Source organism: Micromys minutus, assembly GCF_963924665.1.
Source record: "Micromys minutus genome assembly, chromosome: 10".
In the NCBI taxonomy this organism is placed as follows: domain Eukaryota; kingdom Metazoa; phylum Chordata; class Mammalia; order Rodentia; family Muridae; genus Micromys; species Micromys minutus.
In genome coordinates this window covers 24,602,679-24,630,676 of record NC_137979.1, presented here as the reverse complement: position 1 = coordinate 24,630,676, position 27,998 = coordinate 24,602,679, and the positions used below count along the sequence as shown (strand labels likewise).

General features: G+C 48.0%; 1 protein-coding gene across 2 annotated transcripts; it reads right to left on the bottom strand.

The window, feature by feature from the left end:
- Window positions 1–566: 566 nt before the first annotated feature.
- On the bottom strand, window positions 567–27,998 carry TRPV3 (transient receptor potential cation channel subfamily V member 3; the record flags this gene model as incomplete). 2 transcript variants are annotated; one of them, XM_080924104.1, is made up of 17 exons in its annotated part: window positions 567–664; window positions 956–1,035; window positions 1,251–1,363; window positions 2,306–2,580; window positions 3,792–3,858; window positions 6,112–6,277; window positions 9,218–9,291; window positions 10,265–10,366; window positions 11,008–11,166; window positions 12,063–12,239; window positions 14,129–14,409; window positions 16,238–16,378; window positions 18,077–18,253; window positions 18,952–19,106; window positions 19,808–19,894; window positions 20,002–20,106; window positions 27,880–27,998. In XM_080924104.1, 17 exons carry the CDS (start codon window positions 27,996–27,998, stop codon window positions 567–569), a joined length of 2,376 nt encoding a protein of 791 aa, XP_080780230.1. The 2 variants fall into 2 exon arrangements, with proteins under 2 accessions (XP_080780230.1, XP_080780231.1); XM_080924105.1 differs by having other exon boundaries at window positions 567–661.

Below are 27,998 nucleotides of genomic sequence, written 5' to 3'. Positions count from 1 at the left end.
TTAGCCTTGGATTTCAGTCCACAGCTGGATGGAGTCCAGTTTCCTATTTCATGGAGGCTCAGTAAGGGCATTTCCACAGCTCCTTCCCCTCTTCCCCAAGTAGATCCAACTTAGCTCGAGTCTTCTACACATGCTGGGACAGGATCCCCCACAAATTCAGGATGCACAGTCATAGTTATGGAGTTAAAAGAGGAGTCTGTGGACGGGAGCTGGCCCTAAACAACAGACCATAGTAGAGGGAAGACTGTTCTCCCCATCTTCAGACCCCAACTCCTTCCTTCCCCAGCACGTGTGTCTTGGAGCCAAGCCAACCTTGCAGGTGCCTTACCCAGGGCATCCGGAGACGTCCAGACTCTGCACTGCTGGCCATGGATTCGTACTGCCCTCCGGAGTCACAAAACCCAAGGTGCTTCCCTTTCCAATCCTGGCTGCAGCTCCTCAGCAGCCACCAGTCAACGTGGAGGGGATTTGGCCTCTAGTTTAGCTCTCTGCAGGGCCCTACAGCACCAGGACTCAGCCTGCAGCATCAGACCACAGTGCTCACACGCCAGCCATAAGCTGTGCTTCTACACGGACGTTTCTGGAAATTCATCTAATTCGTCAAACGCATAGAGGGTGGTTTTGCTATTGCTCCTGGAAGAATCTTGAATTTTGTTTAAATCTGCTGTAAAAGACAGAGTTGGTATTTAGAGGTACATCCTTCTGTGTCCTGTCTCTGTGTGTGGGTACAACCTTTCCCCCACCCCTGGTAATGCTGAGGCTAGAACACAAGACCTAAGCTACACCCATCCCTCTATCATTTAGTTTTTAAAAGCTGTTCTAAGTAGCTGTAGAGTATCAGAGCTAGGGAGGAGCTTCAGAGTTGCAGGTGGAAAAACAGGCCTCTTGGTCTTGATTCACATGAAATCACATGGTCCACAAAAGACCCCACACCATCCATCTCAAAACACAGTACCTGTCCTTCTGATGGGCCCTGGGTCTTCGTTGAGGAAGGACACGTGTGTTTTCCACTCAGTCCACTTCACCTCGTTGATCCTACAAGTGTGACCACCATGCTCACTACTACTCGAGTGTGACCACAGTACTCACTACTACACAACCACATCTCAGTAATAGAAACAAACACACTTGGGGTGTCCCAGTTTCTATAGAGCCCCTGTAATGCCACAGATACAGGGGTCCTCCAGCCTCCTGTTTACTGATCCTACCCACCTCAAAGACCACTGCCTCAGCCCTTCCCTCTTGGTTACCTCAGACACAGCCGGAAGTCCTCATCTGCTACTTTGCACAGCTCCCCCATTCGGAATCTGCTCCTCAACCATTCTGGTAACATTTTCTCAAACTCCAAGATGGTCCTGGCTCTCTGGGGAGATAAAGAAGCCTAAACTGATTTCTCCAAGCCTGTTCTGAGAGCCCTGCTCCAGATGAGGGCACACTCACAGGTACCACATCGGATAGCTCACTCCAGCCTCATGTGTGCTGAAAGCAGAGGTCTTGAGGGTTTAAAGTAATCATGAAGTCAAACATGAGAAAGAAACTTTGGTACTGATAAATTGCTTTAAGCTTGACATAAACAGTGTGACGTCTGGATATCTGGAGCCTCCTAACTGAAATACTGGGATTCTGGACCTGCAATTGGAGGAAAGTTCAGAAGTCAAACATTCCCACACTCTTTCCCCAGCATGGGCACCATGAAAGCTTCCCTGGTAGTGTGTCCAGTCTCTCTGGAGCATTATGCACAACCCAGTTAAGAAGGTTCTGGTAACTGGCAACCCAAAGCTTCTTTCCCTGTAGTCATGTGCATCTTAATTCTGCTGAGGATGGCAAAAGGAGGCTGAAGTCCCCCTGCTGCTGGCAGCTCTGCAAACATCTGAAGGGCCGCTCCCTACTCCGCACTGCCCCCTAAGTCCAACAAGCACTTTCTAAGCTGCACTGTGTCTAGTCAGTTCACAAATCAGGTAGGTCGTCACCACAGGATCCACACCGCGCGTTGTTCTCAGGTCTGAGAAATGATAAAGCCAGAACGAAACAGCAGAAGTGTCACTTCCATTGTTCCAGAGTCTTCTCTTCAACCCGAGTCACTTCTCAGTGTCCACACGTCATGGGAAACAATGAATAGAACATCCTCCCAAAGCCCGCATTTCCCATATGTGCTGCCATTCCAGATCCTGCTCTCAAAAGAGCCTTCGTTAAGGCTTACCCAGAGTCTTGGGATGCACTCCAGACCCACTGGTGCCAATGGCTGCACAAGACCCCTAGATGAAGTGTTGAACAAAGTCCCTAGCGAGGTCTCTGCCCAGCTCACCTGCAAACGCCAGATCCGCTCGCTTTCTTTGGAGACGTTCTCCACCGTCTCCCCCATCAGGGCGATGAGCATGTTGAGGAGGAGGACGAAGGTGAGGATGACATAGGTGATGAGCAGGAAGAGGAAGAGGATGGGGTAGGTGGAGTTCTGCTGGATGTTCAGGTCGCCCAGGCCTATGGTGAGCTTGAACAGCTCCAGCACTGCATCGCTGAAGCTGCCATAGGAGCTGCAGTCCTTCTTGTCCTTGGAGCACTTCTCAATCAGTGAGGCCAGCGCTGGAGGGGGGACGGGGGGGGGAGAATGGCTGTTATTGGGCTCTCCGGTGTCCGGCCACTCAGAGAACTCACATACTTGCATGTGTACACACTGCCGCCACCTTCCTCCCTCCAGCCTCTCAATTCCCATCTCTACTCTTCCTCGTCTCCAGGGTCAGGTCCCCCAGAAGCCTGATGAGGCTGATTTTTCCTGCCTGGCCTGTAGAAAGCCCTTCCTGCCTACTGAAGCCTAGCATCTTCTCCCCTCCTCTACCCAAAGCCTAGCCCTCACTCATCCACAGCCTTCCAATGTTGTCACCTCACCTGTGTGTGACTCTGGCTCCCTATAGACTAAGGTTCTGACTTCCTGTACCCCAAGTGGTCTCCCCCAGCACCATAAGATCCTGTATCCCCTCTTCATGTTGTATCTTGAGTTCCCTATGAACAAGAGCTAGACTGGTTTTTCTCTTCTATCCAACACACCACAGCAATGGCTCTTCGCTGGGTGAGTGAATGGGAAGGCTCGTGTGTGAGTGAATGCATGGAGGAATAAGTCCACAGGTAGAGGGTCAAATGAATAAGCAAGATTTGTCCCTGAAAAGACATCAGACAGATGAGAGCAGCTGAGTCAATAGTCCTTAGAAAGGTGGGGAGCAGGGGACGTGTTCCCTGGAGAAAAACATGCTAACTATGCCATCTCCCTATACCGTGGTTAGAAATAAAATCGGGTTATGTCATTCCCTCCGGATCTTAAATAGGGTCTCCACATATTTGGTCCCCAATAAACCATAAGTTCCTACAGAGATATCTGAAGCAAACTGTCAAGAACCGTAAGATGTGGAGGGCCAGAGAAATCTACCTCAGTGCACTAGATTGCTCCTAGCTTTTCAAGAGTAGCCATCAAGCTTCTGTGAGCTCTCATTGGCTCATCTGCAGGATGGGGTGTGACCATCTACTGAGTCTAGTCAGAGACTGTGATGGATCTGAAAGTCTGGAAAAGCCACAGGTTGGATGAGTGACCATGACAGCCATGAGTCTCTAATCCATGGGATCAGAGATGATGACTCCAAATTGGTCAAGTTGCCGAGAGAAGGTAAAAAGGGTTCTTTGCAGACACCAGTGTGGCAGGTACTGTGTGGCCCCAGATGCAGCCACAGTGTGCTTTGTCATTCTGATATCCGGATAAGGTGCGTAACAAGCGTGGCAGTTACTGTTAGTTGTGAAGCAATTACCTACTCCAAATCCAAGTAAGAACAGGATGTAAACGAACAAGAACTTCAGAACGTCGTGCAAAATGACCTGCAAAGAAGTGGACATGAATCAAGTGTGAGGTGTGTGTACACGGTTGATGTGCACCATGTGCCCCGCCTCCCTATACTTTAGCCCTGCTTTGCCCTGGCTGCTCTCTCCCCCTCCATCCCTTTTGATGGTCCCAGGCTCCTCTGGGGGCCCAGCCTCTATAAGGAAGCCTTCTTTCCTGCCTTGTCCCCAAGATGTCACCTCCCAACACATGGTCTCTCTAATTCACCCTGTGCCTTTCTCTATGGAATCCCCACATCTGGGCCTCCCTGGGGGCAATGGCATGCCAGAACCAGCACATACCAACTTCTAAGAGCTGATAGTTGAATCTGGATGAGTGTTGTGACCATGTCCACTACTTTAAAAAAAACTAAATCAAACATTCAATTATAAGACAAATAAGGTCTGGAGCTCTCATGAAAAATATCAAATTGAGCAGTTGAAGGGAGCCGAAAGCATAGGTCTCCAGTTTTCTAACATACATGATGACTGTGCTAACCACATTGAAATTGGTAATCACTTCACAATGCATAGCTAAACCCAGTCCTACACAACTGTAGCTCAATAAAAAATAAAAATAATTTTTATTGCAAAACTATTCAGTGACTAAGTCAAGCATGATGAAGGTAAACTCGTGAAGAGCATGAGCTTCCAAACCAGCCTGGGCTCTGTTTTAGGAACCCAAATTTATAAATAAAGTTGTAAAAAAAAAAAAAGAACCCATCTCCTCAAAACAAAATTTTAACCACATGCATTTTGAAATAAACTACATCTTATGTATTCAGTGTTGGATGTTATCTGGCTATTTTACTACATCATACAATCATTTGTGCTGTGGGTTTTTCTGTATCTATTGTAACCAGACAGTGGAAGAACTGTGTTATAATATGCAGCTCCACATGTCTTCCCAGCTGTGTTAAACGGCATAATGTCAGCAGCTGCAAATCCACCATGGTAGGAACATTTACGCCACGAAAACTAGCAACGCTCCAAATATTTAAATCCTACCAACAAAATGTTGTTTGGTTGATGTCTACATCTAGATTCAAGACAGTGGCCCAGAAAACGTTAAGGCAGATTAAACTTTAAAATGTGGGCTGTCTGAAACCCACAAGTGGTCAAAGTGCAGAGAAAAAGTATCTGTGGAGGTTCAGTCACAAATGGAAGGTCTGCATTATACCCTTTCCCTCACAAGGCTCAGTGGCCACTGTGGGATCAAAGGTAAAAGGATTATAAGAACCAAAGGCCAGGAAAGATTAGATGGAAACATTGTCTTCTAGACATACCAGGGCCACTGAACCCAGGAACAGCAGCTGTTGCCTGCAGAAGACACGAATGAGATCAAGCCAACCATAGTAGGCTTCTCAGAGAGGAAGAGTCAGTTATGACCCCACACCCATGAACAGCACATTGGAATCATTAATTGCACATGTGCACACATGCATGTGTGTGTGTGTGTGTTTATATTATATATGTACTATATACATGTGTGTGTGTTTAAGAAAACATGAAGTTAAGAGGGTTGGGTGAGGAAGGAATGGATCTAGGAAAAGATAGAATGAGGACTCAGGTAAATATGATCAAAATACCTTGTATGCATGTGTGAATTTTTCAAAAATGTAATTAAGATAGAGGGTTTTTTTTTTTTTTAAGGTAAAGGCAGTCTTTCGTGAATAGCACTGGAAGGTTAACGATCCTTCTGGTTCTTGATTCCAGTTAACCAGTTCAGTAAAGCACTTGCTCTCAGCTTGACTGACAGCGTTCAGATTATCTCACCTTGCTGCTAACAAAGTGAGCCGTCATCCTCTCATTTGTCAGCTGCCACCACAGGTGGCGGCAGATGCAAACCCATTGCAGAAAGCAACTGCTACCCATCTCATCCTTCATATTGCAAACATGTATGACAAATGTATGTACACTTGTTATGAACAGGCATGGACGCACACATACGAAGAACAATTGTTTGATAGTTTCCAGCATGCCACTGCTCAAGGGTCAGAACATTTCCCTCACAAAGTGTGTCCCTTACCAATGCCCAACGAGCCAAGTCACTTTAAAGTCTGACCAAAATCAAATGAAGACTGTGGCATTTTGAAGAGTGCTGGGCTATTGATTATTGCTCCAGATCTTAATTTCCACATCTACAAAGTAGGCGGTCCACCCTCAAATGGTGCTGTGCCTGCACAGTTCCCAGCATACCTTCTGCCTGCACAGTTCCCAGCATACCTTCTGCCTGCATAGTTCCCAGCGTACCTTCTGGATCATGACGCTGTACATGCCCATAGACTGGAAGCCTCTCGTGTAGTAGAGCATGTTCGCCCAGCCCAGGGCCATGGCCAGCACGAGGCAGGCAAGGTATTCTTTGTAGGCAAACAAGTACAAGAATACAGACAGTATCACAAGCACAGCTTGGACAAAACTGTTCAAGAGACATGGGAGACAAGGACCTTATTTAGCAGCAACAGAAGCATTCAGCCCCCAAACCTTAACCTCCAAAAAGGTTGCCATGGTAGCTGATGTTGCAAGACATGCAGGGCTCCCTGGCATCATTCAGCTGGTCTAAATCCAGTGTAGACTGCATCTCTAGACACAAAGCAGAGCCAGTGTGGGCTAACAGCAGACTCTGCCATACAGCCCATGAGGCCAGACGGTTCGAAAATCACCTATATGATAACAATTCCCACATAGATGTGGGAAACACTATGGTAGATCAGTGATTCAGTAAAAAGCATGGTTTTGATAAAAATTATAAAAGCCTCTACATTTATACTTAGAAACTAATTATAATTTTAAACTCTTCCAAAACCTACTTTTTTACCATTTCAAGGTGTGATGTATGCTAATTAAAGTAAGGCAGTCATTAAATGATAGTAAACATCTCTCTATAAGTACCCAGAGTGGTCAAACTCAGAGGACAAAAATGGAAAGGTTTCCAGAGGGGAAGACTGCTGGGAGGTATGGGCTTCAGTAAAGGGCTTCAGTTTTTCGAGAAAAGCGCCCTAGAGACTGGGTGCACAGCCATGTGGATACACTGCACAGCTGTCAACTGTGCTTGAAACTGGTTAAGAGGCTGGTTTGGGGGGTACTCAGATGACTCAAGTGGCAAGGGTGCTTCCCACCAAGCTGACAGGCTGTGTTTGGTTCCTGGAATTCACATAGTAGAAGAAAAAAGAGAGAGAGAGAGAGAGAGAGAGAGAGAGAGAGAGAGAGAGAGAGAGAGAGAGAGAGAGAGAGAGAGGGAGAGAGAGAGAGAGAGAGAGAGAGAAAGAGAGAGAGAGAGAGAGAGAGAGAGAGAGAGAGAACCAACTCCTCCTACATGATGTCCTCTGACTTCCATATATGCACTATGACATGTGTTTACCACTCCTCCTACACACACACACACACACACACACACACACATTTTAAAAATTACTTTAAAGATAATAGTTTTTGTGTGATGTGTCATTGTGAAAGAGACAACAGGACAGTTGCAGGAGCCAGAGGTCGGGGAGGCCTGCTACAAAGCAGTGTTTTCTTAGTGGAACATGGCTGTCACATACAGGACCTGCAGAAGATCAAGCCAACCAAAACTCCAGGGAGTTGGAGAGGGGCCCACAAAGCCCACCCGTAGCTGAGGAGCTATTGGCAAACTGATGGCTGCTGGGGGAAGGAGTTGGTGATGTAGTCCCTGGTGGATTGCCAGCCTGGTGTACAGTGTGAGCTCTGAGCCGGCTACATAGTGAAATCCTGTCTCCAAAACAATACAACTAGTACACGGAATTGAGAGAGAGAAGCAGTGGAGGAGTTTGGGAAGTGTTGGAAGGGTGAGAGTAAACATTGGGTTTGATGAAAATGTATCATACACGTGTATAAAAAATTTTCCAAACAATATAGCATACAACAAACATACATGATGAAAACGTGAACAGTGCTCCCGCTCCCAGTTTTGCAGAGATCTAGTCAACAATAGTCTTGTGTTTCTAATGTCAAACAGTTTGCGCAAGAGTCTAGGCCTTTCCCGCAGGTGAGGAGCAGAGGCTTGACTGAGGAACCAACTGGGGGCTCAGGTGAAGAAGGGCTATTCTACCTTCCTCTACCCTAGCAAAACGGAAACAGAAGAGCAGGACCCCATGCTAAAAGCAGAAGCTGTGTGACCATATCTCTCGGGAATCAGCCTACTTTCTCAACAGTGGCAGGTACACATGTGGCCTGCACCCTGGGGCAGTGTCCATCGGGCCAGTCCACTTGCTATACCTGTCCCTGGGGGATGAAGAACCCTGTTCATACCGCTAGAGGGCAGGCACACACTTTAGAAAACTCCCAGGTAGGAGTTGGAGATGGCTCAGCTGCCATGCTTCCTGGGCAAGCATGAAGACCTGAGTTCAGATCCCAACACCCACATAAAAAATCCAGATGTGGCAGTGAATGCCCATCATCCCAGCCCTGAGGAGACAGGGATAGGAGGATCCCTGGGGCTTGTTGACTAGCAAGTCTAGCCAATCAGGGAAATCCAGATTCCGTGAAAGACCAAAAAGTAAAAGGTCACAAAAAGTGGGGTGAAAAATGATCAAAGAAGATGCCCAACCTCGAACTCTGGCGTACATACATAATACATGTATGTCTGTATATGTGCAGGAGGTTCACCATACACACACACTCACAGAGAGAGAGAGAGAGAGAGAGAGAGAGAGAGAGAGAGAGATTAACAGTGTGCCACCATTACAAAACCAGCATTCTTCACCCTCAGCTGTGGCCTCTTACATGACCACAGATTCAAGCTGAGTCTGCTTCTGCTTATTAAGCCAAGGGTCATGTGAGCTGTTGGTGTCAGCAGCACATGACTTCATGCAGAGAGGCTGCTAAGCTAGGCTTTCTCACTGGGAACCAAGGCCACCAGCACAGCAACAACTGGGGCTCTGACATCACTGGGCACTGTATCGTGGTGTGTGACTTACTTCCCTGCTCTGAGAATCCGAGGAATGACTATAGATGAGACTGATTTCTCAGGTGCCTTCTAGTCCTGGTCAACCAAGGTCTCAAATGGCAACCCTGGAGTATCATTGAAGCTAGAAGAAAATTCCCTGAGACGCTTCTGTGTGCAAACACTTACAGGATGGCCGAGCCTCTGCTCCATGGTGACTGACATTTGGGGCCCTGAGAGATGGAGTTAGCCTTCCCCCGCCATCAGGACAGGCTCTGTCCTACGGGTTTCTGATCCCCTTCACCAGTATTTACATGCATCACCATCAAGAGGAGACAAGGGGACCTCTGGACCATAATGATGGCAGGATGCTTCAACATGATGACATTGTTGGGTGCCATTCCAAGGAATCTTCAGCCCTCCCTACCAATTGTGACCAAAGTGGCTTTTACTTACAAGACAAAATGAAACCAGGCATCTGACAGGATGGACTGAAGATCCGAAGGTCTCAGCAGGAAAATGGCAATGCCCTGGGATCAACAGAAAAGGAAAGATTAACCCTCTTCCTGCCCTTCACCCAGGGGTCTGGGAAGTACTGCTCCAGTGGAGATTTAATGGGGGGCTGTATATATGACAGCTCAGCTAGAATTCAAGGGTGGGATTAGGAGGTGACCTGTGCCCAGAGAGCATCACTGATGCCTCAGTGAGGGTAGAGCTCCCACAGGCTTCTCTCTCACATCCTCAGCCCAGAAACTGCAAAGCCACACAGTTACTATAGCTACCCATGAAACATGGCCTTAAGTTTCCAGCTTCTGATGAAGCTTCCACCCCTCCTCCAACTCCTAGAAAAGTTATCTACCTCCCTCTAAACACCGTTCTAATCTACCTTATAGTCTAGATGTTTGTGACCGTTAGCTGCCTTATCAAACTGATCCTAAGAAAGGCAACTCCCCCTTCCCATCCCATCACACACACACACACACACACACATCCCGATGTCCTATATAAAAAAAAAAAGAAGGCTCAAAATCTACAGGCTGACTCACTGGGTAGTTGAATGGGTTAAGTGGGCAGCTACATGAGTGAGTGAAAGGGTGAGTGGATAGATGGATGGACAAACATGGGAGAACAGCTGAATAAAAAATAATTATCTGCCTGGGTTATGTGGGGGTTGGGATGGATGGATGAGTGACTGGGTAGATGGTGAGAGCCAGGTAACAAGATGGTAGAATCAAGAAGGAAGAATGATAGGCCCAGGATGCCACGAAGGATAGATACACAGTGGACAACTTAGCAGATGGATGGAAGAGGGGATGGAGCAGAAACCATGGCCCTGGCTTACTCATTGTTCTCTGTACTGTACTTGGTTTAGGAACCTGAGGCCTAAAAATGAAATGTTTTCCTGAAGCCCCTACAGTAGAGGCAGTGCAGACTGGAGTGAAAGCCATCCCTGCTCCCACTTTGCTCGAGGGGATTTTTAGAAGGACATATAAACGTACTCACCTCTTTCACAGAGATGCACATGGCCCAGATAAGAACAAACATTCTCCCTAGAAGCTGAAGCCAACTCATCTTATGTGTTAGGGCCAAGGGGTGTGGGAGAGCCTGGGAAGGAAGGGAAGAGGGAGTGAGGAGGAGGGAAGAGCAGCATCAGCTCTGGAGGACCCAGGCTATATGTACACACATGCTGGACCCTCAAGATGGACTAGGGGCCATTGTGGAACCTCATCTTCTAGACTTGCCTGCATCACCCTCAGTGGGAACCCAGAACTTTGCAGTAAGGACAATGCACTATGTTCTAACAACCTCCATTGCCTAACTGTATGGTTCTTTTCAACCATATTCACTATCAGACACTCAAGGGGGCTTCCTCATAGTTCAGTGAAGCCAAGATTCTGCACCTCCACTAACAGATGGAAAACTAAGGCCCAAAGAAGTGGGGAAGCTTAGCTAACTAACCTCTCACCCACCCACCTATAGGCCTCACAATAGACAGTGTAGTCTAAGCGCACAAAGAAATCCTGGGAAGAGCCTGGGGCTCCTTAATCTCCAACTCTCTTCCAATAAAACTCTCCCTAGATCTGTGCACCTACAGTTTGGCTAACCATTCTATTCACTGGAAATTTTGAATAATAATTGGATGACAGCAGGAAAATTCCTTATATCTGGGTCTCAGTTTCTCCATCTCCACAAGGGGCAGTTCCAAGATCCTTCCCACCACCACCCCATCCCCTGGACCCCCATACCTCATCTTCCCGAGGACGGTAGTAAGAGACGAGGGTCAGGGTGATGTTGTATAAGAAATAGAAGCAGAAGGAAAAGAAGAACATGTGCTTGGCAAATTTCTTCCATTTCATATGCAGCAGCGTATGCAGGGGCTCCAGGGTCAGCATCTCATGCCGATTCTGAGGACAGAACACACCATGGAGATGAGGCAGGCAGAGAAGGACCAGTTTCAAAAGGCCCATCCGGAGCCCAGAGGCAACAGGGCCAGCAGCAGAAGGCTCCAGTCATCAGGAGCAATGGACTGGCTTGATGAAAGTGCTGGAGGGTAACTCCCAGCTCCAAGCGCTCCTTGGGGACAGCCAAATGCTACCCCCAGCAGAAAGAGTTTCCCAGAAGAACGAGTGCTGATAAAAAGCAAGCCATGGTGATTAGGAAGGGGTCCCAGTATCCTTGTGACCTTAGGACATCTCCTGAGCCTTTTCTTGACTCACCTCTTTATCTCTATCCCAACTTTTACCCACCCTGCTAGACAGTCTACTGTGAGCATCCAGGGAGCCTCTGAGGAGGAGGACTGTTGATAGAAACAAAGGATGGAGACCTGGCCCATTGCCTCACTCCTCAAAAGAGCTGAAAGCTGTCCAAACTGATTCTCAGTCTTCACCTCCAGCTGCATTAGCTTTCCGTCCCCTTCCTCCTCCTGGAAGGGTCCTGATTGCTCTAGACGGTGAGCACCATCTGACCTCATGTGTACTCAAGTTTAGAGAAAGAAAGGACTCTAAGTCAGGCCATGATGAGTTAGAGTGTGCAAGATCAATATCACACCCCTCTTCATTGCCTCCAAATTGCTTGGAATTCTAAAGACAGCCCCTTACCCTTAGCTCTATTATCCTGCTAGCCAGAAACAAAAGAGCTAGTTTCTGTGTGGGTCCTGCCCTCTAAGTCGGACTCCATCACCAAGATAAGTCACCAACATGGGGCATAGGGGACTCTGACACAACTGTTCCCACGGACTTCAAGCCCTGGCCTAGGTCCAATCCTCACTCTTTGATCCTGCCAACCTGCCTGGGAGACCCACATCAATGTTGGTGTTGTAGACGATGATTTCCAGCACAGAGTTATCTGTCGTCGTGTCTACGTTGGTGAGGTCGTAGAGTGAGGATGACACAGGCCCATATGCCCAGTCCGTGAACTTTCTGGACAGGCTCCGGAGACGCTTCTCCTTGATCTCTCGGCCGAGGATGTACTTCAGGATCTGAGGACACGAAAAGAGGTAATGGGGCTTTGGGTACAACTGGCCTGGACCATCCAGAGGCAGGACAGCCCAGAATATGCCTGCACCCAAAAGGGTATGAATGCCACCTCTACCTGGAGCCATAACCCTGAGTACCAGATATAGCTGTAAAATGGGGGTAAGGTTCACAGTTCTTGCCTTCTCACAGAGTATGAAAGCGTTTTAGCAGACTGCAGAAAGTCAAACCATCAGCTAGTGAGCCCCCAAACCATCTGAGCTCCAGTTCAGTAAAGACTCCAAGAACTGACCATTTTTAGAAGTGATTTCCATGAGGCCTGGAACTTGAAGCTCTCTGTTTCTCTGCTCCTCCACCCACCCTCAAGTCTAGACTTTACAGCCAGGCTCATCGCTCTGGCTGAACAAGCTATGACATCAGGCACCAGCCTTCTCAAAGAAATCCATTCTGTAGGTCAGTGATCCCCAAACTCTGCTGTATGTTAGGGCCCCTGGGGAGTTTTTCAAAACACACAACCAACTACTAAAACTCCCGATGCAGGGAGAAACCTGGGAGCATTCTGTGAAGATCTGTGTGAGTCCCCTGTACAGGAGGGCCACTGTTCTCTGACTTCCCACTTCCTGAAAGCTAACCCATCAGTCACCCAAGGTTGGGGATACAGCATCCAGGGACATGAACCCAAAGCCCAACAGGAGAGACCTGTTGGGAGGACAGCACCAGTGTGTGACTCTCACACAGCCCCCACTGCATCTCCCACCACAGCCCATGCAGACAGCTCCTGCATCCCAGTGAGTAAAAGCCCCAAGGGCAGGTCTGTGGCTTGGGCATGGCTAAGCCCTCCATTCCCAATATGGCAGCCACCTTGGGTCACATCCAAGAAAGTTCTTTACAAGACACTGAATAAATGAGCCTCCCCAGTGGGTTCCTTAGACTGGGTTTGATGAGAATACTTTTCCCTAGAGCATACAAGGTCCCAGGGCCATGCCTCCTGCAAGATGCGTCTACCCTGGGCTGGGGTGGCAGGAGCACGAATGAGAGAGTGACATGCAGGAACAAGGCTCATGGAAGAAACCAGACCCACAAATACCCTCTGACTCTCCTCAGAACCCCTACAAGCCACAACCTTGGGTGGCAGGGGACGGGGGCCAGACACACAATTCTGCCTTTGTTAAAGCTGTTGTTCATCTCCCCCACCCTCTACGAGGGAATAAAAAGGTCCCTTGTAGGCTCCAGCCCTGGCCTGACCTCAGGGCAGCTGACTAGGAGAAATACAAGGAGAGACAGCTGGAGTCTCTCAATAGGTGCCAACTATCCAGTGTCCTTTCCACAGTCTCCCGGAAGCCACACTCCCCTCCCAAGACCTAGTCCCTGAGAAGAAATTTGATATCAGCCAGACCACAGCTCCAGCCACAGTGTCAGCCTGTCCCAGCCTAGGCAAAAGGGCCCCTATAACCACATTCTGCTGGAGAAGAGGCCTGACCAAGAGACTAAGTTCCTCCTATTTCCAGGGAGAAGAAGCCCATCAACTGTGAACCCAGAGTAGCCACTCTGGAACCACTGCCCCCAAAAGAAGCAAGCCCGAAGGACAGGCACACAGCCTGTGGTTGAATGTCACCACTCAGGAATGCTCAATCACAAAGCATCTGAGAGATTGCATCACCTTGGTCTTAGGGATTCCCCAATCTGGCCCCACCTAGAAGTCCTGGGGAGAGAGAGTGAACTCTGGAGTACAGGATTGCTGTCTTAAGGGTGGACCACATGCTGGATTTCACTGAGTCAGCAGTATACTTCCAGACCTAAGCTACAGCCTTCCCAGAGTTAAGCCTGGAGCCTGTGGAATCCTCAGATGGGCACCATGCATCCCCCAGTCGCCACACTCGCTGCAGGACCCCACCTCAGCCTTGCCCATCTTGGCAGCCAGCTGCAATGGCGTGAGACCGTCATTGTTGCACATGGTCTCCAGCTCCCGGTTGCCACTCCTCAGCAGGATCATGTCATACATGCGCTTAACAAAGTCATTCTGAGTCTTGAAGTCCTCAGCCACTGTCACCAGCGCATGCAGGATGTTGTTCCCCCGGGAGTCCTGGGAGGTGATGTCTGTCTGTTCATTCTCCATCAGCAGCTGCACAATCTCAGGCTGGTTGGTACATGCTGCCAAGGCCAGGGGCGTCTCACCTGGGGGAGGGGAGTGACTGAGCTCAGCCCTTCCTTCTATAGGCCAAAAGCAATATCCTCCAGGCTCCGGGCCCAGAGGCCCAGATGGTGACCATCACAGCAGCACTGATCCCTGAGGCTCCCTGACCACCTCCCCCTTACTCAGTGAAGACTGAAGTGGGTTCACACCCACAGCCACCTGTGCTCCCTGCTCCCCACTTTCAGGAGAAGCAGAACGTCCCCGCTAGGTCCCTGCTTGCCCAGAATGAGAACTCTAATTCTAGCACCCAGGACAAAGCCCTCACTGTTGAGCTCCTCACACCTCTCTGGTCACAATGGCTTTCTTACTCCAACAAGGGTCATTCCCTAAGCTCAGGGCCTTTGCATACACTGTCCTTGCTTCCTGCAGCTGCTCGGGGCTGCTCATTCCCAGTCTTTGCTCGGATCCCACCTTCTCAGTGACTCACTCTCGACATCTCTTTAGGATGTAGGAACCCTTCTGCCCACCCAGACAAAACTGGGTTCTTCTTCCTCTTTATTCCACCCAGCAAATGTTTCCCAACACTGGCTGTAATTAGGTCCTAGGCTGGGCAGTAAGGGCACAAGACTGAATGAGCAAGAAGCCGTCCTCAAAGATGCCCAGACGTGTCTAATCTTGTTGACTGAAAAGCCAAAGGTGGGGAAGATGGCTCGGTGGATAAGAGTGCCTCCTGCACAGACATAAGCTGAATTCAAATCCCCAGCGCCCATGGAAAACACTGGGCATGGTTGGCACAGGGGCAGAGACAAACAGTTTATGGGGCTTACTGGCCACTAGCCTAGTTCCACTAGATTCTGTCTCAAGAGAAAAAAATGAAAAGTAATAAATGTCCTCCTCTGTCCTCTGTGCCCACATTTACATACACCTCACATATAAACCATCCATACACAAAAAAAGAGTGGAAAAAGCAGAGTGGTGACAGTCAGGCCCAGTGGGGCTTCCAACTGCCCGTTCTGACTGTGATGGTGGTAATGTAAAAATAACAGAACTGTGCTCTAGAATGGGTGGATTTCACTATACCTAAAGTACACATTGTTTTAACCGGAAGAATTTGTAAAGACAGTGTGAAAATTGTCAGAAGAGGGGGAAAGACAATTGTGTCAAATCTAACCTCCCACCAAAACATATACACACACATGCACCCATAATGCACACACACACATACACACACACTCTCTCTCTCTCTTTCTCTCTCACACATGCTAAGAAAAATAAAACAGTAAAGAAAGGTTATGAAGGAAGGACATTACAGACATTATAACCAATAGTACCTGCAACACAGTTCTGGAACCTCAAGCTTACACAAAAGTTACCCCCTGTAAGGACCTCCTTCTAGCATACACAACTACAACTGCTTTTGGATTTCTGAGCTGTCAGGGATTCTCCCCCTTCACTCAGCCAGTTTGTCCAGATGTCACCCATCTCTGTCTTACTACTCAGGGACAGGTCACTTTCCTTCTCAGCCCAATTTCTTCACCTGTATAATAGGGCTGTGTCCTTCACACCATTACACTCACACGCGCGCGCGGACACACACACACACACACACACACACACACACACACACACACACACACACACACACACACACACACTTTGTTCTCTGCAGGTGTGAGCCCTACTGCCACCAGGTAAGCACTTTCAGGCCGGCTCTTCCACTCCTGCGGACTGAGCACCAACCCAGTCTTAGTGCACATGCGCAGAGGAGACTGTCTTCTAGCACCCCCATGTGGCAGAGCTGGTCGTACAGAGCACAGGACAGGAAGCCCCTTTTCTCTCTCCCCCATCCACTCCCGCAGCATCACCTACCAAAATAGAAGCCTTCGTGCTGGAATTTGGGGTTGAAGAAGACCCCCTTGGCGTGAGCGTTGACGTCAGCACCCGCTGCTATGAGCACTGCTGTGATGTCTCCCTGGCGCCGCTCAATGGCGATGTTCAACGCTGTCTGCCCTGCAAACAGCCAGCATGGGTGCTCAAGGGACTGGGACAACCTAAAGCTTATCCTGACCCCAGATGGCAGTCTCTGACTGGAAATACTAAGGGTGTAGATACCATGTGTGGGAACACAGCGTTGAAACCAAAGGAATGAGCTGCATCCCACACTAGAGAAAACCAGGGCAGAGGTGCCATGATCTGCTGCAAGAGCAACAGCAAGAGCTTGGAAAAGAGGCTAGGGAAGGCTGAGGCGGAGGATGTGTGGCCAGGACAGAAAAGCCTTACTACAGGGACAAAGACGGTTGGTATATTAACTCTATCAAAAACGTGTTGCACCTCTCCATGGGGAAAATTGACCATGAGCAACAAACTTCATCCTTGCCTCAAAAGAACCTCACTAGGCAGACCTACTAGCCCAGGTCAGTAATCCCAGCTACTTAGCAGACAGGGGCAGGAAGATCACAAGTTCAAGGCTATCTGGGCTGTGAAGTAAGTTCAGGACCAACCTGAGCACCTCAGTGAGACAGCAGCTCAGATGTTTGTAATAAGAGATGGGGATGTAAGAACATTTCCCAGTACCACCACCCCAAAATTAAAGGGATCTTGTGCCAGTAGTAACAAGAGCATAGGATCCTGAACTATAAACAAAAAGAAAGAAAAGTAGAGAGGGTTGAAAGGGGAGAAGAGACAACACAAAAAAGCCTCAGACACTGGTCTGAACCTCTACAGGACTAGTGTCAGCTCTCCGGTGACAGGCTGAGAGCAGGATAATGCTCACTTTCCCTCTTCTTGTTCAGCAACCAATCACAGCAATTCCTCCCTGGGGTTCCCGCCCCTCCTCCACGGTGCCATGACTTTCCCTTTTGAAAGTCTGTAGAGTTCAAATGATAAATCAAGATCACTTTCCCGATAAGGAGGAGTAAAGACTCCCCCTCTAAACACCCCCTGGGAAAGTTGAGGTGTTTATACTCCCTAGTATGTCAGCAAGATGGCTGATCATGAGCTGATCATGTCTGCTAACTGTGACAAGCTGTTTACTGTCTCCAGAGACTCCGGGCATAGCCTGTTAACCGTTCACAGTGGGTGTCCTGGTCAGGGAAACAAGGCACTAAATGATATTCCCTGGTTCCACAAAACCAGACTGAAATGGGACGGATTATATCCTTCATGACTGCAAGGCTGACCGCGGGCATTGCTGGTCTCCTACCTGGCTCCCCAGGCTCATCTCCAGGCTTCTCCTTTTCTGTTTTTTGTTTTGTGGTTCTTGAAAATCAAACAGCATCTTGAACATGCTAGGGAAGCACGCCTCAACGGAATAACATCCCTAGGCTGTGCGGTCTTCCTAGTGTCAAATCCCCAGGCCCGTGTCCATCTTGGGGTTCTTTCCCTGACCCTGCTCTGGATCCTTCCCATCAGGTCAGCTTTGGTCAAAGCCAGTAGTGTATGGCTGCTCACCCTAGTCACTTTCTGTCACATTACATCATCTTTACTTCTGTTCCTGGCATGTTCTGTCTAAAGTCGCCTTTTTAGAGCATCAATGTTTCCTGACTTGTTCACCTATACTCAGCATTAAGTACATGGAAAAGAAAGGCTGAGATGTGTACCAGCCAAAGTGCCTCTATGAGGCAAGAGGGGCTGTATCTGTACCCACATCCACCTTGGGAAACCCCAACCTCTTCCCTTTGCCCTTGGGTTGCCTCTGCCTCCTGGTACCTTCATAGGCTTCTTCCGTGTACTCGGCATTGATGAATCTGTCCAGGATGTCATTCTCCTCAGCAAAGGCAAGCAGAATCCGCACGATCTCTTTGGTATTGGGATTGATGTTGAGCAAAGCTTTCATCAGGCAGGTCTTCCCAGTGTCTGAGGCTGTCAGCTTGTGCATGAGGAAGTCTGCAGACAGAGTCAAGGATAAAGGCAGGAGCAGGAAGGGCACACAGAACAGTGGGAGCTGCAGCCTCATACCACAGAAGCAAGCCTTCTACCCTGCTCTGGGAGCCCCAACCCTGTACTACCAGATTCTCTTCTTTCCTGTCCCCAGCCTCTCCTCCAGGTCCCTTTCTGGTTTGTTGTTCACAGCTCTCTAACATCTGTGAAATCCTCATCCAAGGCATCCTGTTCTCCAAACCCTACACCTTCTCTCTGGAGAAGAGATAATGTCACCTGCAGCCTGGCTGCCCGTGTTGGTGCATATATCTCCTTCATATCCCTCCTTGTGTTCTAAAAGCATATCTCATCACCTCCCCAGTCAACCTGCTCCTCTCCTTGATCCCCACAGCTATGGACCCCCAAAGCCTTTCATTCCTATCAATGCCCAAGGAACCCTTCCTACTGTCCTAGGTCTGCTGCAGGGTTTCAACACTCTTTGAATAGCAACCCTCTCCAGATTTACTCCACGCAGTAGCCAGACCATGCCCTCTGCTTGCCTAAACCCATCTGTGACTTCCCATGGGCCTCTAAGTCAAGCACAAGATTGCTATCCCAATATCCAAGGTGCCTCATGCTCCAGCCCCGCAGGAGGTAAAGCAGGGGCCAAGCCAAACCAACCAGGGTCCCTGGGCCTGCACTCTACAGCAGGGCAGTGCACTGACCAGGCACGTCCAGGCCGCGGCGCCGTCTGCAGAGCTCCTGCAGATCCTGCAGAAGTTCCCGCAACTCCCCCACACAGCCCTCCGATACAGCCGCGAAGATGCGCTTCTTTAGCCGCTTCTTCTTCTGCCTCTGTTCTTCCTTGGCCAGGTTTGCACTAAGACCAGAAGGCATTGCGAATTCATCCCGCATTTGCCTCCGCTCCTACCCTCTTCCCCTCCAACACCAGAGCTACTGGATTCCGGGCCAATGCTCCAACCCCTATGCCTCCAATGTCTTTGGCAATGCCCATGTTTGTGTTCCATGTTTGATCAAGCTCCCCTTCCAATCCATACGCAATCATATTGATCAAAATACATCTGCATACACGTGGGGATGGTCAAGAAGGATGTGTGTCTACTGTGGCTATTACTTTGAAATATGGAACTAAAGATAAAGCTCCCTTTTGTCTCCATATCTGAACTTTTCCATATGTCCCTCCCTGCCCCCACACTCCAAGTAAACTATTACTGTAACACAGATGTGTCTCCTTTCACTTGTATGTGTTCTTGCACACAATAGACACAGATGTTCTTCGTGGATAGATTTTAAATGTACGCAGTTTTGTGACTTGTGTTAAAGTCCTTATTCTTTTGCGTATTGTTTGAATGTTTTATAATGAACAGAAATAATGTTATAATGTACTAATATTTCACTCTGCTCCACCAAATGTCACATGGCTACAACCATGACCCAGGCCTCCAGATGTTTGTCCCAACTCCTCAGAGATGATGGCTTCTTTCTCTTGCCTGTGAGACCCATCCCTGGAATGCATCCCCTTTCTGAGATAGGTGGGCTAAGTGGAAGGGGTACACTCACCTCGGACTGTTAGGATTGGATGGGGTCTCTGTCACATCGTCCTGAGGAGACTGAGGAGAGTCCATGTCATCACAGTTGCCAGAGAGGCTGGAGATGGAGAAGAGGGAAGAGAGTGAGACAAATTTAGAAATGGACAGTGGTACTATGCCATCACCAGGCCCAGCCATGTGTTCAGGCCAGCAGCCAGTACTCACCACTGCCGGATGTTGGAGTCCATTGGCTTGGAGAAGACTGGGGGAGAGGTCTTGGTGACCGTGGGGTTGGGCTCAAATCCTTCTATCTCCAGGAAGAAGTGTGCACTGAGGGGACCAATGAAGGCCATTAGAACTGGGGCAAGACCTGTCTGCCTGTGTCCTGCCACAGAGAACCCACTAAGCCCCAGCCTTTGTGCCACGTGTCCTAGCCTAGCCCTCCAGGATGAAGTAGACTCTGGGTTCTAGACTAAGTCTGAATGACTCTTGCCTCTAGAAGTACTGTGTTTGATTGAGCCAAGAAAGAGGATCACTGAACATGGCCCAGCACCTGAGGATTGGCAACTATCCCCAAGTACACAGTCTTTCAAAGATGGAAACATGGAGACAGAAGGGTTTCCCATCTCTAACCAGCTGTACCTAGAACATGAGCCTGAACTCAGAGGGCCTTTTAGAGGGGGGCCTCCAGACTCAAAGCCACACAGGCCTTTCAGCAACTTAAGAGAAAGGGCCAGAGTCATCCTTGCTGTTCTGGTTGCCCATTAGCCCCCCCTTTTATCACAACCGGAAATAGACTAAGAAAGTTAGTCTAGGGCAGGGAGCTGGGGGCCTGGGCTGGGGATCCTCCAGTAAGAAGAAAAACTCAAACCAGTCAGTCATGGAGGCATCTGCCCCTAATCTCATAACTCAGAGGGTGGAGTCAGGAAGATCATAGGCTTGAGGCCAGCCTGTGCTACATAGCAGGACTACCTCTAAAAAGAATAAAATATAACATAAAATACATCATGTGAGAATGGCTATCATCAAGATAACAAGCAATACCAAAGGGTGGTAAGAATTGGGACAGACAAGGAGAGAGCATTCACATGCTGCTGCAGGTAATATATAATAGCACAGCCTCTGTGAGGATCAATAGAGAGGCACTTCAAAAAAACGTTTCAGTTAGAACTTCCATGTGATCTAGCTCTAGAATCTGTAGGTCTATAGCAAAAAGAATCCAAAATAGCTCCTTACAATAACACCTGCATATACATGTTAATTACATCACTGTTCACAATAGCTAAATTATAGAGTCGGTCAAACTGCTCACCCTCAGATGAACAAATAAAATATAGTGTTTCATAAGATGGTGTTCTCAAAATGGACTTGATTTTTTTTCCTTTCTTCTTTTCCTTCTAGTAGGAAGTCACAGGGTGAGGGGTGGACCTTCGGGACTGAGTGGTGAGTGTAATCGGGATGTGTTATGTGGAATTCCCAAATAATCAGCAAGAATATTATGTTGGAAAAAATAATAAATAAAATGATGTCTTGTTCAGCTATGAAGTACAGGATTCTGTATCATTTTCAGGAAAATGTATGGAACTGGAGATGAACCTGTTCAGTGAAATAAGCCAGACTTAGAAACACACAGTAGGGCTGGAGAGATGGCTCAGTGGTTTAGCACACTGACTGTTCTTCTAGAGGTCCTGAGTTCAATTCCCAGCAACCACATGGTGGCTCACAACCATCTGTAATGAGATCTGATGACCTCCTCTGGTGTGTCTGAAGACGGCAACAGTGTACACATACATGACATAAATAAATAAAATCTTTTTTTTTAAAGAAAGGAAGAAACACACAATATAGAAAAAGGCAAATAAAACTACAAGTGAAAATGTTAGGGATGTGGAAAGTTAATAATAATAAGAGATGAAATAATAAGGAATAAGGATTCAGGAGAGACAGCTCACCAATTAAGAGCACTAGCTACTCTTCCAGAGGTCTCCTTCATTCCCAGAAACCACATGGTGACTCACAACCATCTGTAACTCTAGGCCTAGGGGATTCTGTGCCTTCCCTCTTCTGGCTTCTGTGGATAGTTCACTCACATAGTGAACAGACATGCATGTAGGTAAAACACCCATACACATAATAAATAGATATTCACATACAAATAAATAAATGTTCAAAAATCTACTTAAAAAAAATAACAAGAGGGGCTAATGTGATCAAAGTGCATTATGTATACTGCAGGAAGGTCATAATGACACCCCTAACTTTGCATTTAATACAAGAAAAAAAACCTAATTTTTTAAAATGAAAAAGAACGGAGGAAGGGACCCAGAAAACATTGCCAGTCAGTGGGGGAAAGAGACAAAACCATGGCCAGCTTTCTCCTTGGGCTTCAAGGGATTGAGAGACACATGTTACCTCAAGAAAAGCCAGACACTTTGCCTAAGACCTGCCAGCCACAGCTATCCACACCCACAAATGCAGACACACATGACCTTGGACACTACAGTCACACCCATAACATTAAGGTAAGGATCAGCTGAGGTTGAACTCAACTGTGGTCCACCCACCCCTGCAGTTGCCGAAGCAAAGCTGCAGCTGGCCATGTGACCCGTCCAGAACACTGCCTGCCTGACTTCAGGCACATGGCCCTCCTAACCACTCTGCTGCCTGAGTCTTTTCCAGGCCCAGAACAGAGGATCTTCCAAAGTGTAGTTCCAACCCACCTCAAGTTCATAAAGAAGAACAGCAGGCTGTGACCAGGGCCCCCAGTCTACAGGCAAGGCATTTGAGGCTAAGGACACACAAGCACCTTCCCCTAGAGCAGACTCCAGTTGGCCATAGAACCTGCTTCCTAGCAACTGGCACAGCAATGCACATTGCTCTGCTCTGTTCTCAACTTAGTCCTCTGGGCCTGCTTACAGCCAAACTCATTGCAAGGGTTAGCTAAATGAGGCTATCCAGTCGGGACAATCAGGAAAACCCTGGCTGGCCTGGAAAGCCACCCTCCTCACTTTAGGCACAGACAAGACTAAATCTCATTCTGAACCCAGGAAGAAAGTGGTAAGTGGAGCAGAGGACACACTGGCCCCTCCCCCTTCGAGCTTCTGACCATCAAGAGGAGCCTTCTGCCAGGCCTGGTGGCTCACACTATGAAGCGTTCAGGAAGCTGGGGCAGAAAGATCGTTCAAGGTCAGTCTGGGACACGGGTTATGAATCTGTTGAGAGGGTTGGGGGAAAGAGAAAGAGAGAAAGGACAGAGAGAGGGAAGGAAGAAGGAAGAGAGGGACAGAGAGATTGAGATTCTGAACTTAACCAAAGGCAAATTCTTCAAAAGAGTGAAAACGAGCGGAGAAACTCTTTGCCTGGGACTTAAAAGTTGGGTACTGGTCTGTATATGCCTTCAGCTGGGCACTCTCCATCTTTACACCAGGAATCCTCAACTGATGGAATACTGATTGGGCCAGACGATTCCCAGCTACTTGTGGGCTGTCTGGCTGAAAGGGACATTGGAGTTCGGTCAGTCAGATGACCATACCCTGACTACCTCTGCCCCACTCCACTCTAACAGCCTGGCTTGGGCGTCCCACGCGCATCCACTAGCACTCAGCCTCAAGACATCTTGGTTGAGAATTGCTAGATTTTCTTCATACAGAGCTCCAAACCCATGCCTGTGGGTTTTCTCCAAGAAAGCTTGGTCCGGTCTTCCCTTGAGCCTCCTCTGCCTTTGAGACTGTTTTACTCACAGATGCTTATCAAGTACCTACAGTGTGGCAGGCAATGATCCCGTAGCTACGATAAAGGCAGACTCCCCTTTTTCCCAGATCTGCTAGTCCAGTGGGTAAATCAAAACTAGCGTCAAGGCAAGACTGTTGTATGGCACAGATAGGCCACTTTATTCTTTGCTCTATCTAGACAATACACTGCCATTCAGCAGTAAATTTCCCAATGGTGGGTACTATGATGACATCATCCTCAATTTTCCAGAATCAACCTTGATTTCCTAACAGTGGTCCTGAAACTCAGAAGACCCCATTGATGTGTGGCTGGATAGGTGCCCATAGGGGCCCACAGAGACTGAACCACCAACCAGACAGCCTACATGGGACTGATGTAGGCCCTCTGCACATATGTAACAATTGTGAAGTTTTGTCTCCATGTGGAACTTCTAACAGCAAAAGCAGGATCTGACTCTGACTCTGTTGCCTGCCTTTGGAATGCTTTCCCCTTCTGAGCTGTCCCATCTAGTATCAGAAGGAGAAGATGTGCCTAGTCTTGCTACAATTTGATATGCCAAAGCTGGTTGATTTCCATAGGAGACTTCCCCTTTTCTGAATAGAAAGGGGTGGGGGAAGGACTGGATATGGGAGGAGGGAAAGAGGGGAGGTCTGGGAGGAGAAGAGGAAGAGGAAATTTCATTTGGGATATAAAGTAAATGAATGCATGTGTTAATTAAATTTTAAAAAAGAAAAAAAAGGATGGGTGATGAGAAATAATCAGGTGGAAGGAATAATGACTTGTCAGACAGAAGAACAGATGAGCTAAGATGAACAGTAGGTAGATGATAAAATAATAAAAGAGCATATGGATGGATGGATGGATGGATGGATGGATGGATGGATGGATGGATGGAGAGATAATAAGCAATCAAGTGGATAAGGTGATAAGGTCTTATCTGTAGTTCCCATGCCCTCCTCCGTATTACACACAAAGCTGAAGTGGGCTCCTTTACCACTCCTCCACCAGGTCACATCTTCTCTTGGACTCCTCCAAGAGATCAGGAGTAGCTCCAAAAGCTATATCATACAAGTTTTCAGCACCCAGGCACAAAGCTGAGGGCCCCAAAGAAAGGAGAAAGCATTATTTTGCCATGCAGTGACCTGGTTGGTCTCTAGGTGGCTTCCTCATTGGCTCACATGCTCCCTCATTCCCTTGCCTGGCCCCTCACTGACACATCCATCCACTTACTCAAAACTAACCAGTTGTCCAGTGTATGTCACTGAGAGGATAAGAAGGGGACAATCACCCCTTCCAGGGACCCCCATCCTCAGAGATGGCAACCAGGGTTGACACATTTTTCCCAGTGACATCAATCTCTTCAGGGAGAGGCTGGGTTGTAGGCATACAAGAACAATGAAGGACCTTATAAGAGAACAGGAATGAGAAGCTAGGAGCTGTGCTAACTGGAATACCATATGCCATGGTTCTGTAAGAGTGCTGAAGCAGAAAGAAAATTAAGAAATGCCTCCTACAGTAGACAGGAAGTCTGTGATGGGAAAGGAAAACTTTGGAGCCCAAAGGACAAAGTGTGGAGAGAGGAGTGACGATACCCTGGCTGAAGAAGATCAATGATTAGGCAAGGACCTAACTCAGGAGGCGGGGCCTGACCCACACCTGCCCTACATGACACTACACAACCACATCCCACCCACCATCATAAGCACATGGTGAGACCTGGACTGTATGACATCCTGGCTCCTGCCTGCTGCAAATGTTCATTGTTTATTCCTTTGGTCTAGGCCAAAGGGTACAACCTGGGTGTGGTTAACTCAGATGCCCAGACAGCTGTATATCATTTCTCCACCATTTCTGTCACTGTGAAGAGACAAATACAAGACCAGGAAGCAATCTAGGGCTAGATAGGGGCTTGTCTACCATCTACTTTGACCCAAGAAATGTGCCTAAACTCCCCAAGACCTGTATGTCATCTTTCTTAGAGCCCAATAAGGAGGCCAATGTCATGATGACATGATGTCAAGGAATGACGTGATGGCTCAGGAAAGCTCCCAGGTCCAAAGATGGCTCCCCTCTGTAGACCCGCAGACCTCCTGGAGCTTTCAATCCTCACATTAGTTCACAGTTCCCTGGTGACTGGCATTGTACTCTGTCTTCACATATAATGTATTCTTCATTTTCCTTCTCTTTAGAACCAAATCTGATGCTCGGTTCTGAGGGAACTGCTCAATCCTTCACATGAGAACCCTCAAAAAGTCATCAGGACCAACCACTTCAGGAGACAAAGTCACACCTCATAACATTGGCTAGGCCAGGCAGCCATTTGGCCAGTAACTCTGAACCCAAGACCTAAGTTTATGAACAGATATGGGCTTCAAAAACAAAACAAAACAATAACTCAAACAACAAACGACAACAAACCCAGTTCAGCTGGGCCTGATGTAGAAGAACCTGGGCTGCTTGGTCGGTTGGTTTTGTTGTTGGTTTGGGAGGGTTGCTTTGTTGTTTTTTGTTTTGTTGTTGTTATTTTAGTCTGTCCACAATTCTTTCCCTATTACCAAATCTCTACAGAGAGTGAAAATGAAGGAGACCCAGGAAAATGGACCATATTGGCTTGGGTCAACTGTGTCTCTGTTACTTTTTGGATGGGCCCATGAAGTTCTAGGCTGCCCCAACTTCCACACTACCTGTCTCATCTGTACTTGCTCCTAGCTTTCTCTCCTGAACTCCAAGCTGGGAGCTCTGCCTAAGTGTCCTCTGGGCATCTCTTACTTGGTACTTAATTCCTAAACTTGCCTCACTGGCCCTATCCTTGCTTCTCCTTTGATGGGCTCATGACTAAAGTGATCCACCTTCCTTCTGAGTTACTGCCCCAGAAAGGTGGATCTCCTGGCTCTTCCGTCTCTGTTCTTGCCCCCAGGAGATCCTATGACTAACTCCACTCTCATCCATCTTTTCCTGCATTTCTGAGCGCCCAGGCTCAGATCTCACCACTTACCATCTGCCTCCCAACAGCTTCCTCGATGTCTCCCTGTCTGCACATCCTCCCAATGCATTGTCCACATGGGTCATCCAGAGCGACATTTCCTAAATTCCTCTCTCTCTATGCCTTTTTCTTCAGGAAATCACCTGTGACTCCCCCCCCCAACCCCTGCCTCACCTGAGGATCATCATGGCAGAAGGAGCAGGGTGAATGAGTCATCCTAGAATGTGGGTCACCCTGGTCTGGGGAAAGCACAGCTGAACTGAGAGGCATCCAATCAACTGAAGAATGCAAGATCAGCTGTGGAGATCTAGAAGGCTGTTCTCTGTCCCAGCATCCTTTAGATCCTCAACTTGAAAGTTAGACAAAACCACTCCAGTCCTGCCCAGCTCTCAGGAGCCCCATACAGTCAAAATCACACACTGAGCACTCACCATACTATGCTAACCACTTTGTCAGCAGAATGGCGATTAACTGTGTCTTTTAAGTCAATGTTGTTAGTAGGGTCCTCATATACAGATCCAGCTCAACACAACTATAGTCACATCAATCAGAACCTCCATTTTCCCTCCAGTGGACCATGCCAGGCATCTTAAGCCCTCCGAAACACACAGCCATTAAAATAGCCAAAGCTGAGCGTGGTGCTACACACCTGTAACCCCAGCACTCCAACGGTAAAGGATCCTAAGTTCAAGACTTTATGACTATATATCAAGTACCAAAACAGCCTGAGAAAAGTATCAAGACCCTGTCTCAAAAGAAAAAACTCAGCCAAAAGTATTATGTGCCCAGCCTGTTCATCGACATATTCTGGTTAACTATGGTCATCTGTATCCAGCTTAGCCCAAAATGTCTACCTTCTTCCTTGGGATCCTCCTGCTTTGCTGCCTCCCAAAACATACTTTATTCTGTAACTTCTGTAAATGAAAGTTCTATTTGGCACAATACTGAATCTGTCTCACAGTACCACCTGCCTTTCCATGCTTTCCCAATATAGCCCATTATGCAGACTTGGTTCCATGGTAGATTGAAAGCCTCTTGTGTGTGAGAGAAAAACATACCCATCTGGGGATCCTGACTAACTAGAATGACATCCATCTTTTTACTCCTGTTCTCAAGAATGACTTCAACAACTCTCATCCCTCCAAGAGTCTCCCTGAGTGTTCTTACTTCAGTGTCCCCACTCCTCCAAGTACACCCTCTCCATATACCCATCATGAAGACCTCCGCAAAGGCACCTGGATATGCAGTGTTGTCCCTCCAATTATACCCAGCCTGTCACCAGGCCACCCCAGATAACAGTCTTGAGTCCGTGTGAAGCAAGGGATCCTTGGTGGGTGCCTCCATTATCCCACACTGTACAACACTCTGGTCCAAGCCTTCAGTCTTACCTCTTCTTGGTGGGGGTGAGATCTGCTGGCCTCTTCTCTGTCAGCACAACAGGATTCCCTCCAGATGCAGTGGTTCTTTTGCCCATGAGGGGCACCATCTCCTTGGAGTGGGCATTCAT